This window comes from Schistocerca nitens, chromosome 3 (assembly GCF_023898315.1).
Source record: "Schistocerca nitens isolate TAMUIC-IGC-003100 chromosome 3, iqSchNite1.1, whole genome shotgun sequence".
Classification (NCBI taxonomy): Eukaryota; Metazoa; Arthropoda; class Insecta; order Orthoptera; family Acrididae; genus Schistocerca; species Schistocerca nitens.
Window position 1 is genome coordinate 695,451,779 of NC_064616.1, and position 21,933 is coordinate 695,473,711.

Sequence of the window (21,933 nt, forward strand, 5' to 3'; positions counted from 1 at the left end):
TAGTCACAGGCAACAGAGCATGCACAATGTCAGCACTAGTACAGTGTATATCCACCTTTCGCAGCAATGTAGGCTGCTATTCTCCCATGGAGACGATCGTAGAGATGCTGGATGTAGTCCTGTGGAACGGCTTGCCATGCCATTTCCACCTGGCGCCTCAGTTGGACCAGCGTTCGTGCTGGACGTGCAGACCGCGTGAGACGACGCTTCATCCAGTCCCAAACATGCTCAAAGGGGGACAGATCCGGAGATCTTGCTGGCCAGGGTAGTTGACTTACACCTTCTAGAGCACGTTGGGTGGCACGGGATACATGCGGACGTGCATTGTCCTGTTGGAACAGCAAGTTCCCTTGCCGGTCTAGGAATGGTAGAACGATGGGTTCGATGACGGTTTGGATGTACCGTGCACTATTCAGTGTCCCCTCGACGATCACCAATGGTGTACGGCCAGTGTAGGAGATCGCTCCCCACACCATGATGCCGGGTGTTGGCCCTGTGTGCCTCGGTCGTATGCAGTCCTGATTGTGGCGCTCACCTGCACGGCGCCAAACACGCATACGACCATCATTGGCACCAAGGCAGAAGCGACTCTCATCGCTGAAGACGACACGTCTCCATTCGTCCCTCCATTCACGCCTGTCGTGACACCACTGGAGGCGGGCTGCACGATGTTGGGGCGTGAGCGGAAGACTGCCTAACGGTGTGCGGGACCGTAGCCCAGCTTCATGGAGACGGTTGCGAATGGTCCTCGCCGATACCCCAGGAGCAACAGTGTCCCTAATTTGCTGGGAAGTGGCGGTGCGGTCCCCTACGGCACTGCGTAGGATCCTACGGTCTTGGCGTGCATCCGTGCGTCGCTGCGGTCCGGTCCCAGGTCGACGGGCACGTGCACCTTCCGCCGACCACTGGCGACAACATCGATGTACTGTGGAGACCTCACGCCCCACGTGTTGAGCAATTCGGCGGTACGTCCACCCGGCCTCCCGCATGCCCACTATACGCCCTCGCTCAAAGTCCGTCAACTGCACATACGGTTCACGTCCACGCTGTCGCGGCATGCTACCAGTGTTAAAGACTGCGATGGAGCTCCGTATGCCACAGCAAACTGGCTGACACTGACGGCGGCGGTGCACAAATGCTGCGCAGCTAGCGCCATTCGACGGCCAACACCGCGGTTCCTGGTGTGTCCGCTGTGCCGTGCGTGTGATCATTGCTTGTACAGCCCTCTCGCAGTGTCCGGAGCAAGTATGGTGGGTCTGACACACCGGTGTCAATGTGTTCTTTTTTCCATTTCCAGGAGTGTATAACTAAGAAAACATCTCATCACAAAACAAATACCTTATGTTTCAATGAAAGTATCTAACCTAACAGAGTGAACTAAATACTTTGAAACAATGGTGCACTGCTCAAAGTGAAGCCAAAGGTAACTGTAAAGCCACCACATCATTAAAAACAGGCATTGTAAATTGGTATCAATAAACACTTTTAATCATGGTGATGTCACAATGATTTCAGGCACTGTGAAAGGCCAAAGCGAATTGTCCAAAATTTTTGAAAATGGAAAATTATACGAAGACGGTTGGCTGACAAATATGTTATATGTAAGTACTAAACAAAATTTTTTGTTCAAGATATTATAATAAATGTGTGACTGCATTAATTAGTTGGAGATGAAGAGGCTTGCGTATGACAGTAGTCTGGAGTGTGGCACCAAGCCTCTCTCCAGATTGAAGACCATAACAACAACTAAAACTATCACTAACTTCATTCAAAACATTATGTACCACTTTGTTACTAAAACAAGAATATTAATAGCACACACAAAAAAACAGACAAGATGATTGAGACATGTCAAATGCAGAGCAAAAAGAAAAACTACTTTGTGTTCTGCCTTACGGCAGATCTTGTAATGGGGGAAGCCTCACCAGAGAGGTCCACCACATGAGCGTCTAGTGAAGTGATTTCAGTGCTGGTTTCCCATTGCCTTCCACTGATGATGATGAAATGATAATGAGGACAACACAACTACCAGTCCCTGAGAGGAGAAAATCTCCGACCCAGCCGGGAATCAAACCCGGGCCCCTTGGCGTAACAGACTGCCACGCTGACCACTCCGCTATCAGGGTGGACAAAAAGAAAAATAGTCACAGAAATTGTAAACTAAGTCATTTCTGGTTAATTAATGTAAGAAAAAACCATGGAAAATCGAGGCTGGAATAAGGACAATATTGTGAAATGGATAGACTGCTACTCACCATGCACAGGAGAAATCGAGTCACGGCAAGCACAATGAAAACAATGCCATACATTTAAGCTTTCTGCCAAAAGGCCTTCTAAAGCAGAAAAAAAACACTTTCACACAAATACAACTCACACACATAACCACTATCTCTGGCTGTTGAGGCTAGACTGTGTACAGCAATGACACCTGATGAGAGAATCAATCTGTGAGTGATAGGGATAAGGGGGAGGCTGGGGTGAGAGGGAGGGGGAGGTTGAACGGAAGTGAGAGGTGGAGGGGAAGGGGGATGGTGAAGGGAAGTGAGAGGTGGAGGAGGGGTGGGTGGATGGGGGAAGGGGAAGAGGAAGAGGAAGAGGCAGGGGAGGGGTGGATGGGGGAAAGGGAAGAGGCAGGGGAGGGGGCGGATGGGGGAAGGGGAAGAGGCAGGGGAGGGGGCGGATGGGGGAAGGGGAAGAGGCAGGGGAGGGGGCGGATGGGGGAAGGGGAAGAGGCAGGGGAGGGGGCGGATGGGGGAAGGGGAAGAGGCAGGGGAGGGGGTGGAGGGGGGAAGGGGAAGAGGCAGGGGAGGGTGTGGAGGGGGGAAGGGGAAGAGGCAGGGGAGGGGGTGGAGGGGGGAAGGGGAAGAGGCAGGGGAGGGGGTGGATGGGGGAAGGGGAAGAGGCAGGGGAGGGGGTGTATGGGGTAAGGGGTGGGGGAGGGTGTAGGTGGGGGAAGGGGTAGGGTGGGGATGGGGGAGGGTGTAGGTGGTGGAAGGGGTAGGGTGGGGGAGAGGGTGGGTGTGGGAAGGGGTGGGGGAGGGGTGTGGGTGTGGGAAGGGGTGGGGGAGGGGGTGGGAAGGGGTGGGGGAGGGGGGTGGGCAGGAGTATAGGTGGGGTGGGGGGGTGGGCAGGGGTATGGGTGGGAGAGGTGGAGGAGGAAGTAAAGCAGGGTACAGATAAGGGAAGGTTTGGTGTAGTTTATGGAAGTGTACATGAGGACAAGGTGGGGTTGTTAGGTGCAGTCAGCATGTTTGAAAAGTGGTGGAAAAGGAGATAAGTAGAAGAGAGGAACTGGAATAGAAGACTTTGCAGTGCGGGAGTGCGAGCAAGGAAGGGGATAGATAGATGAAGGACAGAGACTAGTGAAGGTGGAGGACAGGAGTGTTACAGGAATGTAGGATATATTGCAAGGGGTGGGGTGGGGGTTCCCACCTGCACAATTCAGAAAAGCTTGTGTTGATAGAAGAGATACAGATAGCATAGGCTGTCAAGCACTTAATGACTACATGTAACTACCCACAACGTGCACTACAGGTGCTTACACCTTATAACTCTTCTCACAACAGACAGTGAAGTATAATTAACAAGACGTATCCAGGTATAGCAACCAAGTAATAAAGATCATGAAACTTCCTGGCAGATTAAAACTGTCTGCCCGACCGAGACTCTAACTCGGGACCTTTGCCTTCCGCGGGCAAGTGCTCTACCAACTGAGCTACCGAAGCACGACTCACGGCCGGTACTCACTGCCTTACTTCTGCCAGTACCTCGTCTCCTACCTTTCAATCTTTACAGAGGTACTGGCAGAAGTAAAGCTGTGAGGATGGGGTGTGAGTCGTGCTTGGGTAGCTCAGTTGCTAAAGCATTTGCCCGCGAAAGGCAAAGGTCCCGAGTTCGAGTCTCGGTCCGGCACACAGTTTTAATCTTCCAGGAAGTTTCATATCAGCGCACACTCTGCTGCAGAGTGGAAATCTCATTCTGAAAAAAAAAGTGTTCGCAAAAGCATTTTAGACAACAGTATGTTTTCCATATTGTAGCTAAATTTGGGAAGTGAACTTTTTCATATCAGCATGACAACACATCTGCTCACAAGCAAAGGAGTGTTGAATTATGAGCCAAGTCTGTGGTACTCAACCCATGAGTGCAGGTAGAGTGCAGCCTTTCAATTGCTGTATTTACTGGAGGAAGAGGGTGGCAAACACATCATCCAGGCTACCTTTTACCCCTGAAGATCACCAGTACTCAATTTAATAGCAGGATGAGAGGATCTAGGGGTATTCTAGATGAAATGGAAGGTCAAAAAATCCAAGCTACTAGACATGACATTCAGGGCAGGAGCTAAGCACTCTACCCGCTACACCACAATGGCCACTCACTGAAATATGGTTTGAGCAAAGTTTATATAGATGCGGATTTACTGTATGCAAATCCATCCACTCATTGCACCACAACCCTACTCCCATTTCTACATAAAATGTTTGGCACGTAAGACAGTATTAGTCACTTCTGAAGTGTGATTCACATGAATCAGCATACAGCAGAAATAATATAATAAATGATTGCTGCTACAATATAAGTTTTGTCCTGTTCCTTCTAGATATGCCAGGAGAGCAGCACAGAAGTGGGTGTTTCACAGGACAAGCAGGGGGATTAGGCTGGCAGAGGGAGTGAATGGCAAAGGATCAGCTAGGGAGGGAGTTGGCAGAGGGGGCAGGCTGGCAGAGGATGAGGATGGGAGGAGGGGAGGGGGGGGGGACGAGCGTGGCAGAGGGGCCAGCGTGGCAGAGGGGGCGAGCGTGTCAGGGAAGAGGCAATGGGGTGTGGTTGGGCAGAGGAATACCAGCGGGGTGGGCAGCAGGGCACTGGCAGAGGGAATGAGAGACGGGCAGAGTGGGAGGTAAAGGGCAGGGAGTGGTGGGGCAGGGAATGGTGGGGAGGGGCAGAGGGAACACATTCATGTCCAGGAGCAGATGAAAGGCAAGTCTTGGCTGAACTATAGGGTAGGTTCTGGTTGAACTATAGTAGGAGAGTGAACTGGAAGAGTTATGTGAAAATTAGAGGCAGGAGGCAAAGGGCAAAGTTTACGGAAGGGAACCTGTTGCCATAAAGAAGCCACTTGCCATAATAAGTTAGCACAGCAGTAGTCACTGTACCTGCTTAGGTGCTACAGTCTGCCTCTGTGTCAGTGACTAGAAATTTAATGAAACCACGGACGCTTTGGCACGGGGTATACATGACATTTGAGGCAGCGACAACACAATAATCTTGCTTTGGTGTGTATAAATACAGAATGTTGGCCAGGGTGTTCATTCAATCAGTTATGCACTGGCTGTATTGTGGCCTTCCATCATGATGCTGCCACTGGGCAAACATCAACTTGACCAAGAAACTTCCTGGCAAATTAAAACTGTGTGCCACACTAAGACTCGAACTTGGGACCTTTGCCTTTAGCGGGCAAGTGCTCTACCAACTGAGTTACCCAAGCACGACTCACAGCCTGTCCTCACAGATTTATTTTTGCCAGTACCTCATCTCCTACCTTCCAAACTTTACAGAAGCTCTCCTGCGAGCCTTGCACAACTAGCAATCCTGAAAGAAACGATATTGTGGAGACATGGCTTAGCCACAGACTGGGGGACGTTTCCAGAATGAGATTTTCACTCTGCAGCAGAGTGTGCACTGATATGAAACTTCCTGGCAGATTAAAACTGTGTGCCGGACCAAGACTCGAACTCGGGACCTTTGCCTTTCGCGGGCTCTTTTGTAGAGAACTTGCCCGCGAAAGGCAAAGGTCCCAAGTTCGAGTCTCGGTCCGGCACACAGTTTTAATCTGGCAGGAAGTTTCATATCAGCGCACACTCCACTGCAGAGTGGAAATCTCATTCTGGTCAACTTGACCAGAGCGTCTGCCACAGGGTCCTTGCCTTGATGGGTTGAGGGTCGGGCTGAGACCCTCCCAGCCACCGAACTACTGGGCTTCTGCCACCAGCAGATGCACAAATCAGCCAGCCAGCATAAACTACGGTCAAGCCCAGCTGTGGTACCTTGTACCACAGCTGAGCCAGCATTGGCCACCTGCCTGAGTACGCATATGTTACAAGGTGACAGCATGATCTGCAAACAATCCATGAGGGCTGCTTAGATTGTCTCCTAAAACATTCGTATAGATCAGGAAAAGCATAGGGCTTATAACAGTTCTTTGGGGAATGCCACATATCACTTCTGTTCTACCTGATAACTTGCTGCCAATTACTATGAACTGTGATGGTTCTGACGTGAAATCATAAACACAGTCACATTACAAAGTGCAAGGTTATGACGAGCTTGGCGAACATCAAGGAACTCCTTTATAAAGGTCAAGAATACTTACTGCAGTTCCACAGACCAGGCACAGTTAATGCCAGATCGCAACCTTTGCTACAGCTTGGTGCTAAACTTACTGCCACAGCCACAAGCCCTGTGCCAGCAGACTTCCTCGGTCTGCTGCATATGCTGTCAATAGCATTCATTACTTTGTGTGAATAAAGAGCAAGTTGTGGTTCACGAGAATGATCTTTTCCGAGTCCACGCTATTTGTGAATAAATCGTTTTCTTAAAAGTAATTCAGAATGTTATAAAATCCTACTGCAAATTGATTTCAGTGATACAGGGCTGCAGTTCAGCAGATTATTGTCTTTAGTACTGGTGTGATTGCACAACTTCCCAGTCTTTAGGTATTGATCTTTTGTTGAATGAGCTGTTGTGTATGATTACTAAATATGGAGCTATTGTAACAACATACTCTGAAAGGAACCTAATTGGTATAAAATATGGATTGATGGAATTGCCTTTATTAAGTGATTTAAGCTGCTTCACTATGCTGTGGACATGAACTTCTAAGTTACTCACGTTGGCAGCTGTTCTTGATTCAATTTCTAGAACATTTACTTTGTATTCTTTGATGATGGACTTTTAGAAAACTGTTTTTAGTAACCACTTTAGTGGCACTATCATAGGTGATACTACAATTGCTACTCTGCAGTGAAGGTATTGATTGTGTCTTGCCGCTGGTGTACTTTCCGTACAACCAGAATATCTTTGGATTTCCTGCCAGATCTCAAGACAGAATTTCACTGTGGAAACCATGAACATCATCTCACATTGAAGTCCACTGTAAATTTCAAGCTTCACAAAGTAAGGCAGAGTGTGTCACGGATATAATATAATATGATATGATATATGCAAATTGGGGTGGCATTCATTAAAACAAAGGCATTTTTCATTGTGGCAGGATCTTAATACATTATTCCAATCACCAAATTTCTCTTCTGAATGCAAAAATATTTTTGATCCATGTTCATTGGTTTTGCCCGGCGATGACTGACAAAGGCAAAGATATTGATGCGTTGCTGCAGGCCAGAGGGTGTGAGCTGTGTGGTGAGTATAAAGTTTGAAGTGAGACCAGATAGACGAAGAGAGGTGGCTGTAATGAACTGAGAGCATGTTGCCAGCAGCCAGCTTTGAGGATCGGCATTGTGTACATGTCCATAGTGGAGGATAGTGTAAGGGGAGATGGGTGGCCACTGTCAATGGAAGAGATGCAGCGGACCAAGGAAGTCTGCTGGCACAGGGATTGTGGCTCTGGTGTCAGGTTTAGCGCCAAGTTGTAACAAAGGTTGCGATCTGGCTTTGACTGTGCCTCACCTGTGAGCATCTGTGAACTCTATAAAGGAGTTCCTTGATGTTTGCTGAGCTTGTCATAACCTTAGTCTATGTTTAAGACTTAAATCATCTTTCAGCTGCGAAGGGGAGGGAAGTGTGAAGGGAAGTGTGAAGCCAAGTGTGTCCTCTGTTTTCCCATGCTTAAGTTAGTATTGAAATTTTGAAAGGCACTGATGTAACTTGCAGTTTCTATGTTAAACGCAATTGTGTTCAGAGTGTCTTTCATTAATGGCCTTGTGGCAAATGGGCAATGTATATTATGCTTAATCTAACAGCATTTTTCTGTCATAGTGCTCTCTCTGATTTGCCCAGCTCCAGAAATTACCTTGTACAGTGTGGGAAGGCATTGTCAATTGGAAAAGGTGACATAAAATGCTGCCTTTCACTTTGTGTAAGCTGACAGAGTTGGCGTGCCATGTACGAGTACTACTTGGTTAAGACTATCATAGATTTCTCAGAAAGATTGGATTTAACTGTTTCTTCTACTCATCAGTTACACCCATCTGTGTCTAAGAAATATTTTCGTATTCATAGACTACCACTGCCTACTGGGCATTCTCTCTGTAAAACCACGCCTGGTACTGTTTAAGTAAGCTGGCCTCCTGGGCAGTAATGGTTACTTGTTTGATGCTGTGTTATTTGCTTTAAATTTTAAAGCAAACTGTTTAACTGGTCAGTTACAAATGCTTACTTAATGTTATATTGTTTTCTATTAATATTTTATTACCTGTTTCACTGGTCAGTCGCACCCATTTAGGATACAGAATTCTAACAAACTATTTGTAAAGTTATGTGGAGTTAGAACTGAGGCAGCTCTTTGGGATTAGTGGACCTGAATTCTTCTGAGAAAAGAGTAACTGCCTAGAACTTATTGAAGTCAAGAAACTTAATATAAGCTATTTAACGGAAATTGTTTTTCCTAACACAAGAGCTCTAATTGTAGTGGTCTTTGGAATTAACTATCCTGATGCTTTGTTTTATTGGAAAGAAATGTTTTTAATAATGTATGCCTTCTCCTGTATTGCTCAAATACTGATACATGCACTGTGTGCTCTGACGATAAAATAAATTTTAAAGAGAGCTCAGTGGCTTTCCACTCTGGGACCACTGTGTCCAACAAACCAGCTCGAAGATTATCATCCATCTGCCTTACCAGCCATCTGCCCCCCCCCCCCCCAAACAAACAAACACACACACACACACACACACACACACACACACACACACACACCTTTTGTCCTTCCGTACTGGGTGTGCATTTCAATTTTGCTGGTGTCCACCTACAAAGGGAGAAATGATCACTGCAACAAAATAAATCAGAGCTGGCACAGAAAGATTAAAGTGTTTATTTTTCCTACACGTTCGAGAGTGGAATGGCAGAGAAATAGCTTGAAGGTGGTTCAATGAACCCTCTGTCATGCACTTAATTGTGATTTGCAGAGTAGTCACATAGCTGGAGGTGTAGATGTACATGTAGAAGGTTCCCACACTGTCGAACTGAGATAGATGTAGCAACAGCAGGCTGTCTCCACTACAGGCGGAACATAGGTACAATGCCTCATTGTCCAGCCAGCACTGACATCGGCGTGAGCCACCGTTACACACTGTTGGGATGTAAATAAAGGTTTCTGCCAATGACAACCTCTGTCTGACTCACCGAGTCCCATTAACCTCCACAACAGACTGCTCACTCCTGTTACAAGTCCACTTGTGTGGGAATGGGTTTAAATTCTACTTCTGACACTACTTTTAACAGGTATGGGTATTCTCTGGTGGTAGCTGGTGAGTCAGTGTGAATCAAATAAAGATTTTTGTCAGCAGAAATTTTTATTTACTTACCAACACAGAGTGTATTGGTGGCTCATGGCCACGTTATACAGTAGTAGGCAGTGTGGTAGTGTGCCAATCGTCCTCGGTGTAAAAGTGACACAATCAGCTTTTGCTAGATCTAGCTCAGCTTGGCGGCAGAGTACCTTTCGATGTACGCATACTCAGGTGGCCAACAGTGCTGACTCAGCTGTGGTGTGAGGTGGCGCAGCTGGCAGACACACAGTGGTTTACTTGAATAATAAAAATTGAAACTGACAGCTCTATTGTAATTCACACATCATTTATTCATAACATATTACCAGTTTCCATGCAAAAAAGTGTCAGCTTTAAGCCCCTGTATATCGAAACATACATAGCACGATAAAGTATAATGACAGTACTGACAACAAAAATCAAAGTTTATGAATACAATGGGGATAAATCACATTATAAAATTACATAATAAAAATATACTCTCAGTACCCAAACAAAACAAATTTCAGCATCTAATTTATATTGCTTAAACGTTTTATAATGTAAATCAAAGTCTAAAACCTAGTATATAAATAGCATTGAAGTCACAAAAACTACAAACAGATGCTCTGATGATATTATTAAACAGCAACCCAGTCATATCCCTACGGTCCACAAACACATTTCCATAACATATGTGTAGCTTGTGTAAGTAACAGGCCATAAATATGCAACATCTCCAAAGTAACAATGAAACAAGTCACCGATGTTTCTACTAATTCCAGGATATGTAGTGGGCATAAAACAATGTTGCCAACATTCGTAACATCCAACTTCAACAATATTTGTATACTAGGTTTCAGACCTTGATGTGATTTATTCCCATTTTAGTCATAAACTGTGATTTTTTTCTGTCAGTACAGTCATTATATTTTACCATCATGCTATGTATGTTTCCACATACAGGGGCCTGGTAGCATGTTTTGAATAAATTACGTCTGAATTACAATACAGCTGTCAGTTTCAATTTTCATTACTCAAGTACTTCATGTCTGGCTGCTGTCAGACTGTCCTCAATGGATTACCAGAGACCCGGTGGTCTGGTGGCTTGGAGGGCCTCAGTTTCACCCTTGGCTTATCTAGGCTCTGGCTCGACCTCCTGGCAGCAGGCCTGTCAGAGTGATGGTCGCACAGTGGCAGCATCACGGTAGAAATCCACACTACAGCAGCCACTGAATTGACTTTCTGATCTGATGATCAGCCTGGCCAGATGACCAGTATTTATACAAACTGAAGCATGTGGTGTGGGTTCTGCAAATGTCACATAATGTTGGGTGCTGTAGTGCCTGGTTTCAGTAACTTGCTTGTCACTGAGCCACAGGCGAGCTGCAGCATCTACGTACAATTTCAGTAAGTGGTTTCTTCTCAGCAATGAGCCATATTGTATTGGGCACAGGCCATTATTGGGGAGAGGGGGGGGGGGGGGGGAAGTAAAAATATTAGAGGGAAAGAAGAGAAATGGAAAATGTTAGTGAAGTAAGAGGTGGGGAGGATTGGGCGGGAGGGGAGATAGCAGGAAAGAGAATTAGGTATACACTGATGATAATGGTTCAATGAGCAATTCTACATCTACATCTACATCCATACTCCACAAGCCACCTGACGGTGTGTGGCGGAGGGTACCTTGAGTACCTCTATCAGTTTGCCCTTCTATTCCAGTCTCGTATTGTTTGTGGAAAGAAGGATTGTCAGTATGCCTCTGTGTGGGCTCTAATCTCTCTGATTTTATCCTCATGGTCTCTTCGCGAGATATACGTAGGAGGGAGCAATATACTGCTTGACACCTCGGTGAAGGTATGTCCTTGAAAATTCAACAAAAGCCCGTACCGAGCTACTGCGCGCCTCTCCTGTAGAGTCTTCCACTGGAGTTTATCTATCATCTCTGTAATGCTTTCGCGATTACTAAATGATCTTGTAACGAAGCGCGCTGCTCTCCGTTGAATCTTCTCTATCTCTTCTATCAACCCTATCTGGTACGGATCCCACACTGGTGAGCAGTATTCAAGCAGTGGGCGAACAAGTGTACTGTAACCTACTTCCTTTGTTTTCGGATTGCATTTCCTGAGGATTCTGCCAATGAATCTCAGTCTGGCATCTGCTTTACTGACAATCAACTTTGTATGATCATTCCATTTTAAATCACTCCTAATGAGTACTCCCAGATAATTTATGGAATTAACTGCTTCCAGTTGCTGACCTGCTATATTGTAGCTAAATAATAATGGATGTTTCTTTCTATGTATTCACAGCACATTACACTTGTATACATTGAGATTCAATTGCCATTCCCTGCACCATGCATAAATTCACTGCAGATCCTCCTGCATTTCAGTACAATTTCCCATTGTTACAACCTCTCATCTGCAAAAAGCCTCAGTGAACTTCTGATGTTATCCACAAGGTAATTTATGTATATTACTGTAATAATATTTATATTTCAGTACTAAATAAATAAATTACCTTCAGTTACAACGAGTGAATATTATGAAATTACAAGTGATGACAATGTTATTTTGAACAGTAACATATGATATAGTATCTAAATGGTTACAGAATCATAAGGGAAAACACTGTTTTTGATAAGGAATGTTTGCCATAAAAGTAGCTTACACAAAGTGGAAAAAAATGGCTAACTTTGATGTAAAGCTATAACTTTATGATAACATACAGATATTTCTTCCTCATATCTAGTGAATGATTTGTTGTTCTTTAACCACACTTGAATTCAAAAGCATTAAAAGAGATTCACAATGAAAGCGAATTACTGAAATCCAAAATCCAAAACTATTGGAAAAATATTATTCATAGCCACTAAAATAAAAAAAGAATGGTGACCCATTTGACACTAATGATATTTACTAAACTTTATTAGTAGCATGCCATATGCTAAACATTATTCAGCTATCTTAAGATATATATTTTGAAAATACCTGTCTGCTACACTTTTCTCCAATTTCTTCATGTAGTGTCTCAAAGCGTGTATCATTTGGCTGTACTGTGGTATCCAGTAACTCAGCTAATAAGAGAAGAAAGACAGATCATATAGTCTTCAGTAAATTTAAAATCTCAATTAATTATGATAATCTTGGTAAAATGTCAATAATTATTATAAGGGATAGCTCAACATTATATAATTTCATTTACATTTATATTGCTAAACCTAAAAGATGCTGTATATCTGAGGGTGCTGTTTGCTACCTTTTTTTATTCGTCTGCATCTACGTTCATACTCCCACAAACCACAGCATGGTATGTGGTGGAATATAACACCTACCAGTATCACATTCCATCCCACATGATCAAATGCACAACACATATTGATCTGCGGAGGAGCAATGGAGAACTGTTGTCTTAAGTGAAAGCTGTTTGCTCAGTCTGTCTAAAATTTACGTTATATCAGTAGTTCAGGTATGTGACATGTTACCTACAGAACACATTCCTATAATGTGGTGAGAAAGTAAACTGCCTAAAGTAAAAAGTAACAGGAAATAAATGTCCAACAGCTGACCAGAATTATGAAAGCATTAGTCATATGACAGAAATTATTCATAAATTCATCTACATATCCTGGTGTGAGGGAAATGCTGCTTGTTGCTTTACCCCTGGATTCTGAAAACTGTTTTGTTCATTGTCCTGGACTGCCTTCATCACCAAAACAGAAGTTAGTGTCATGTAACTACCAAAAAGTTTCATCAAAATGTACGAAGAGTACTATTTCAGAAAGTATTTGCATATGAATAAGCTTTGCAGCCAAAAATCATGATATGTCTTCATACTAAGTATAATAATAAAAACATTTCTTTTTACGTATTGTTTCCAGATGCTAAGTATAATAATAAAAATATTTCTTTTTACGTAATGTTTCCAGCATAATCATTGCAAAACGTGAAACTTACTACCTTTGGTGATAAACTAACTAGATGGCTTCCTAGAGCCATGAACAGACTGACTAATCAATCTCATGCTTAAAATATTGTCAAATCATAACCATACTTAAGCCCAAACCTGAAAGCAAGGCCATCAATGAAAGACAACACTTAGTGCAGATAGGCATGTTTATTATGAACACCAATGTACAACTAGAAAAGAACTGAGCTCCTGGACAGCGTAGCCTGCTGTTTACACAAACATTGAATATTCCAGAATGTATAAAAATTAAAAGCACAACATATTTTGAGAACCTTGCAGAAATGATAAATAACAAATAATTGCTGGTGGTTGGGTTTCGGACTGGTGACCCACAGCACGCCAGCTAGTGACGCTAACCACTACATCACAACGCATGCACAGCAGTTTGCAGCAGGCTCCTTCCTTCTACTGGATAAAAATAGTGACCCGCTCTTTCAGAAATTCTTACTGAGGCCTACTACAGTGAGATGGTATTCTGTATGGTAGCACTGGCAGATCCCACATTCTGCAAGTTGTCATTGAGCATTCACGACAATGAGTATAGAAGGTATACTCCCCCACTGAAGCTTTGTGGTCATAAAATGAATCTTCAGTCCCTTGAACATCCCATCGATCTGTGCCTCAGAATTATAGTACAGTGTTATACAGAGAACACAGAAAGTGTCTCTGAATTTTTGTCTTAATGATGAAGGATCATCATCCTTGTCTTTATACTTGACATCTGACAAAAGACTAAGGATACAATACAGCCTCAAAACAAAAGTATCGCTTTAGTAACCTTTCCTATAGTCCTACTTCCTGCAGGGACATGAAAATCCTTACAAAGTCCCCTGGGCTGTATCTCACTGGCCCGTGCTTTGCATGATAACACTCTCAGTCTTTCTCCTAGGCATCCAGGGTCCATATGTGAGCCAGTTGCCTTGCTACTTTGGTCCTGGTGATGAGGGCTTGAGTATTGTCAGGCTGAAATGTGACAGAGTATCCATTGTTGTTTCGGCCTTGTGACAGTGGAGCAGAAAGAACAGTAGGAAGCCTGTAGTGTCTTTCTTCACTGTGTTGTATGCAAATGTCACAACGGGACTGTATCTCAGTCTCTGTGTTTGACATCAACACACATGAAGAGCATATCTGCTAGTGTTTTATTAAAGAATCCTGTGTGGCCATTCATCGGTGTGCAGTAGGAAGTTAACATCCAGGGGGTGATGTCGCAACATGAAATTACCTCTGACACTAGTCTTGACTGAAAACCTTTACACAATTAGGGATCACCACACAGGCTTGCTCCGTTCATCTAAATGATGTCTTCTACCAGGAACCTAGCAGTTATCATAGCTTCTTTAATTGGCATAGCTTTGGTGACAGTGTTGGATGTGAGGCAGTGCAGACTGTTATCCAACAATTCCTGTTTGTCAACTTCAGGAACCCCCCCTACAGGTCGATTCCAATTTGGCAGAACGGCGCTGCTGCAGGTAGTATTGGTACCAGACGTCTTGCAGGTAATTACGGGACATGCTTCCATCACCGGCATTCCTTATGATGGCTCACTTATTACCTACCAGATTGGAAGGGGCCTGGCCAGTGATAACTGCTTCCGATTCTGTCTAGAGTCTTCATGAATCCCAGGTCACCAGATGTTGGAGCGTCTGGAATAACTTCAGGATAGCTGGAATGATGACAACCATTTCTGCTCCATCTGATCACATTTCCTCTTATATTATGTTCCATTTATTAATTGGAACCCTCCTTTGGTCAGTTTCTCCTCCTCCAAGGCTTCTATGGCTTTCAGCAATGGTGGATCTTCCCTCTGTTCAGCAGCAATGTCATTAAATGCAGTGATGACTTGGGATTCCACTATGCTGCTGTGTTCCCCAAAGAATTCCTTGAGAGGCAGTTGGCATCCTTGTGTTTGCACTTCAGTTCGTATACCATTGTGAGGTCATATTCCTAAAGCCTCAGAGCCCATCTCACCAGTTGACCCACCAGATCCTTCAGGCTAGTTAGCCAGCACAGAGAACAGTGGTCTATCACAATGGTGAATTGTTTGCCAAATAAATATGGGCAGAACTTGTCGATGGCCCAAACAACAATAAGCCACTCTTTCTAGGTTGTGGAGCAGTTCATCTCAGACTTGGAGAGTAATCCGCAAGCACAAGTTATCATCTTTTCAGCATCTTCCTAATTCTGCACAAGAACTGCACCTATCTCGACACTGCTAGCATCAATGTGAAGTCTTGTCTCGGCATTCCCATCATACAGTGCCAGGACTGGAGAAGAAGCTAGTGCCTCCTTCAGGACAAAGAAAGATCTTTCCTGCACATTGATCCAGCAAAATTTGGCGCCTCCCTGCAGTAGTTCTTGCAAGGGATGTGCCTTTATACAAAAGACCTTTAGAAATTACCCACTGTACGAGCACATTCCAAGAATACTTGTCACATCATGAACGTGCCAAGGAATCTGAAAATCTGTGACTGCATGTTATTTTCTCTGGGTCAGGATAGACTCCACTGCCATTAGCTGGATACCAATGCTTTTTATTTCTCAGGAAATGAAGAGGCACTTTCTCAGATTCAGGTGGAGACCTGCACTCTGAACACAATGAAACACAGTTGTCAGTCGGCCTAGAGGTTGTTCAAATGACTTCAAAAAACTGACATTTTGAATTAGACAGCAAAGGCATGTCATCCACTTAAGATGATGTCGAAGAGGTGGTCCTCCATACGTTCGAGAGCTGCTGAAGCATCACACAGTTCAAATGGCATAACATTAATTATGTAGGCAGTCTTTTCCCTGTCAGCCTTGTCAACCTCAAACTACCAGTAGCCTTTCTGTATGTCCATAGTTCAGAAATACTTTGCTCCTTTTAAGCTGACTAGGGTGCCATCATCAACATGCGGCAATGGATAGAGATCATTTAGCTTACTCAGTTTGAGCTGCAAGAGGTGATCTTTGTCAAGATCACTAACAATAACCTTTATTCTCTATACCCAGTTTCGGTAATCAGTGTTATCCTCTTCATATCTCGACAGACAAGTTAGTGCACATTTCTTAAAATGGCAGTAGTCCTGTTATTGCTATTTTAAGAAATATGCAATAAACTGTCTGTCAGGATCTGAAGATGCTAACACAGATGACCAAAACTGGTTTCGACAATAAAGGTTATTACTGTGATTTTCGCAAATCAGTTTATGTTCTCTAATAAAGATATCTTTCTTCATGATTTTGTTCAATCAATGGTAGTTGAGGAAGAAACACTACATGTGCCATTCTTCTTCTTCTTCTTCTTCTTCTTCTTCCCAAGGAGCACAAGAGATGTCCAAGGGCTTTCTGAAGGTTCAATGATTCTATCTTGCAACATTTTCTACACTTATGGATTATTCGTTGTTCAGATGGGACACACTATACAGGGTGAGTCACTAACTATTTCCACCTAGAATAACTCTGAAAGTATGACAGTAGCTGAAAAGTTTGTGGGACAAAAGGTGCATGGGACCACGGGGGCCATAATATGACGTTGATTTTTTTTGTTGCTAGGTGGGGTCACATCAAGAGATATGAAGGTCAACTTTGTTTTTCTAAATGGGATGCTATAGTTTGGTACTTATTTTCTGATAGCAGCTATCTAGACAAATCCAATGATGTGTAACAGTAAGGTCTTTGAAGGTCAATAAAGGTCAAAGAGGTGGCATGAACGTCCACTTACAGAAGGTGTTTGAAGTGATGACCATTGGTATCAAAGCAGTGCTGCACTCATCTTATCATGGACTGAATGGTATTCCTTACCACTTCGGAACGTATCCAAGTACATGCTCTGACAATTTTCTCTTGTATACCATGCAAATAGTAAATATTTGCTGAATACAGTGCATTCATCTAACGTGCCATTGACATGTAAGCACCATTCCACAGTTTCGCAACACAACACTAATAGGAATGATAAGACTAGTATCGTTGAATCAACCAGAAGTGAATGATGCATTCCTTCGAAGCACAAGTCGATATGCTTCTCATTTATGCAGAATGCCAACGAAATTCAGTGAGAGCTAGAGACTTATACGCTGAAAGATATCCTCAACGTACTCATCCTACACGTCGTACATTTAAATGCAACTTTTGTCCATCATCATCATCATCATCATCATCATCATCCATCCCCGTTACAGTTGGAGGAAGGCAATGGCAAACCACCTCCGCTAGGATCTTGCCTAGTATAGCGGTGCGGGTCTTCCGCATCGTCCCCCACGCTCCTCGGAGTATGGGACATCATCATCATCATCATCATCATCATCATCATCATCAGCATCATCGTCACCACCACCATCACCACATACTTTTGGAGTTATTCTTGGTGACAATAGTTAGTGACTCATCCTATATAAGTGCTGGCTAATTGGTGGATGGTCCCCAGTGTTGATATAGTGCTTTAACATGGGCCACTTGAGCTGTTTTTTCCCCTACTCCAGATCTTAAAATATAAAAAAATTGATGTGGAATTATTACTCGCTAATGTTGCTCCTCAATCAGGCAAGATCCCATATACAGTTTGGTAATAGCTTCCTCACCTGCAATGCATGCAGTGGTAACGGAGTATGATTTTTTTTTGTCACTGACACTAGGCTCATCTTCCTGGGCCAATTCAGCTGTCTTCATATATGAGGTGTGTGAGAAAAGTAATGAGACCAACAGCAATGCAAGCGATATGGCAACACCATGTTTTTCTACTTGTGTACACTGGTGTGCTCATCCCTTCCAGATGCTCAGGCCAAATTTCAGCTCCATATAGCTATCACCGATTTTTGAGATTGCCATCAATGAAGTTGTGTTTTTGTTGTGTGTTACGAAAATGTGTTTTTGTTGTGTGTTACGAAATGGAACAATGGGATTTAGAGCAAAGTTATGCATCAAGTTTTGTGTTAAACTTGGTAAATATGTTCATGTGCCCATTGAAAAGTTGAAATAGGCCTATGGGAAACATGCCTTATCAAGAGCACAAGTTTCTCACTGGCACAAATCACTTCTGGAAGGCCGAGAACAAGCTGAAGATGACTCTCAGTCAGAGTGACCTACAACATCAAAAATCTACATTTTCGTCACTGAAAACATTGAACATGTGTGTGCTCTTTTGAGACTGTTCCCCTGGGACACACTGTCAATCAAATGTTTTCAAAGATTTCCCTGAAAGGCTTAGGAAAAAGGTGGACCAACTGAAACCAGTCATTATAGCCAAGTGGACACTGCATCATGACAATGCCGCATGTCACACGGCCACTTCCATCATCACTTGACATCAAAAGGCATTCCCGCTGTTCCACAGCCCCCTTATTTACCTGATCTGAGTTTTTGTGACAATTTTCTTTTCCCGAAACTGAAAAATGTTGTAAAAGGACGTCGGTTTGGGACTCTGGAAAACATTTGAAAGAATGTGACCAACTTGTTAAATGCCCTACCAGATGAAGCCTTTCAGCACTGCTACATAGACTGGGATGACTCCACAGGTGTATACCTACCAAAGGGAACTACTTTAAATGGGACAATATTGTTTGAAAAAAATAAAAACTTTGATAGATAAAAAATATGTCTCATTACTTTTCTCACACATCTCGTACATATATCTACATGACTGCTTGTGACAGTTAGTGATCAAAAGTTCTCTTTGACCACCTACAATGCATATTATTGTCACCGACAGCTCAATTTCTTTTGTGAGCCTGAGTAGCTTTCTGCAATCAATGAATATTTCACAATTTAATGAGTATCTTGACTGATAACTGGAACTCATCTCACTGATGGTGGCAGGATAATAATGTCTTCAATGGCATACAACAGCTCAGCACAGTCTTTGTTATAAGTGCTTGTTGAATAGCTACACGAATCTGAAGCTCCGATCTTCCACAGTCTATGACAGCTTGTGATGCCTGCAAGAAGTCCCATCTGAGAATGACCTTATGACTGGCATTCTGGTCCGAGCTGCCAGAGTTGGAGGTCATGTGTATGTGAGGTGTGCTTGCTTGTGTGAATGAATGATATCTGTTTCTCTTTCTTGTTCTGACGAAGGATGTGGCCAAAAGCTTATGTGTGTCTTTTTAATTGTGCCTGCCTGCAAGTTAACATGCTATCTTTAAGGTAAGTAGCAAACCATCTTTTCCTACATTGTTAGTATTCTGACGCTGTCATACCAGAACGTCAACATTAAAAATATATTGCAACATACAATCAGTAAACACAAGACAGAAAAAAAATTATTTGCACTTTGATAATGCTTCCACGACAACTGCATAGAACACTGTACAGCTTTCATTTGCAACAGGCAGAGGAGGAGTAGTTTGGCTGTAAACTTAAAGTGTGTGAAATTCAGGTAAAAAGGCTTCCTTTAACATGCACTTTCTATTCTGTATAGGAGTTCCACAAACTAGTTTAGCACTTTTTTCTGTAGATAACTACTCATATATTATCACCAAGTTCAAGTTTAAGTGTCCTGCATGTTCACAGGCTGTCTGTGAACTAGTTGCTGACAGGCACAACAAAAAGACAGTTACACAGCCAGCTTTTGGCCAAAGCCTTCTTCAGAAAGGACACACACACACACACACACACACACACACACACACACACACACACACACATTCACTCAAGCAAGCACACATCATACACACAATCACTATCTCTGTCTGCTACAGCCAGAGACCGTGCGCATAAAGTCTGCTTGCATGAGTGAATGTGTGCCTGTTATGTGTGTTTCCTTTCTGAAGACTCAGGCCAAAAGCTCAGTGTGCAACAGTCTTTTCATTGTGCCTGTCTGCAACTCAATGTGTCATCTTTACAGTAAGTAGCGATCTATCCTTTTCATAATATTGTTGATATTCCAACCTGGACTTTCCATAGTTTGATTTTATCTGTGAACTAGAATGTAGTCTCTCATTCTTTCACTGTTTACACCCTTCTCTTTTGTTTCTCTTTGTTCTATACAATTGGCTTCAGGACTAAATGGTGGACTGTCTTTTCTTCTCCAGCTGCTACTTCAAACAAAGTAATTTTATTATTATTAGTCCTCTCCTTTTTTGTGACCTGTCTATAGGCCACATCCTACAACTATTCTTCATATCTGCCCATTATTCAGCTTCCTAATTTTTATGATCGCAACTATCACAGGTGACCCCTATTTATAATTTTTATAAATTCACCTAGCACAATCTCGGTACTCTCTGACTGTATATCTATCCTCTTTGATCAGTTCACAACTGGCATTTTATGCTCTTTCTTTCCAGTCTATCTATGTTAGGGTTCCTTTACCCTGTGTTAAGAGTATTTTATCCATCTTTTCACATGCCAAGTACAGCTTTCCTTCTGTTTCATTAAACAAGCAACGTTAATTCCAAAAATTCTGGATTCTTTCTTTATTTCAGTTAGTTATTACTAAACAATGGAAAGTCCATGATGGAATAATAACAATACGAAATGGACAGATTGCTACTCTACTACACACACACACACACACACACACACACACACACACACAAAAACATACTGTCTCCAGCTGATGGGGCCGGCTATTATTGTCATTCTTCATTAATACAATATGTATTCTCATCATCATATTACAAGTGTTTTCTTAGTTGCTGCTGGCTCCTGTTACATATTCTCCACATCTTGCTATTCAGCCAGTCTCCTTCCTCGAGTTCTCGAGCCTGTCGTGTAGCAACTTCCTTTCATGTTCTTTTTGGGCATCCTATCTTCCTTCACCTCAGGGAGTTCATTTCCAAATTCATTTTGGCCACCTGTCATCAACCATTCTTACAAGATAGCCAAACCGCAACAGCGGTTTTGATTCTATTTAATCAATTATTGTGATGCTGGCTCTAGTAATCAATTTACATTTCATATAATCTTTGACACTGTTGAGCACAAAGCATCAAACTGCTGAAGTCTACATTAGGACAGCAACCATTCAAAGAAAACACTGTTTTATGAATTTTACAAACATTATACGAACATGAATTGAACTGTTCATTTTGATGGATCAGATAATATAAAACATGACACAGTACCATGGGTACTTTCATAATGGCTCCTCAAGGCTTCCACTGATGTAAATGCTTCCATGCATGATGGGCAGAGTAAGCCTTCTGCTGCCTGTCTGCTTCCCACAGCATCTTCCTTCCCATGTGCTGGAGAATCTGGATTAGATTCTCTACCCTACAACAAAGAACACATGAGAACTGAAATGTTGTCTATATTATTAGCAAATTGTGACACTGGAAGTTGTGAGCAAACTGAGACAAAAAATGAAAACAGGCAAAATCAAATCAATCACAAAAAGAGCTTTCACTTGCAGCAAGGCGTAATAACATTAGAATGTGGAAGACAGACTCTATATGTAGGTCTGGTTTATGTGTCAGCAGGTACAACATACTGTAAATTTAGTTTATGTGAAATTTACATGGAATTTGCAAATTAAATTCAGAACCATTTGGAACTACAAATCAC

At 43.0% G+C, this 21,933-nt stretch overlaps 1 protein-coding gene across 1 annotated transcript in view; it reads right to left on the reverse strand.

The window, feature by feature from the left end:
• Positions 1–21,933, reverse strand: part of LOC126248666 (early endosome antigen 1-like) — a 216,127-nt gene that overhangs the window by 159,397 nt on the left and 34,797 nt on the right. The window contains exons 2-3 of the mRNA XM_049949885.1: positions 21,495–21,642; positions 12,474–12,559 (exon numbers count right to left, since the gene is read on the reverse strand). Of these exons, the coding sequence (XP_049805842.1) occupies positions 12,474–12,559; positions 21,495–21,642 (234 nt within the window). The remainder of the gene's footprint in view (positions 1–12,473; positions 12,560–21,494; positions 21,643–21,933) is intronic.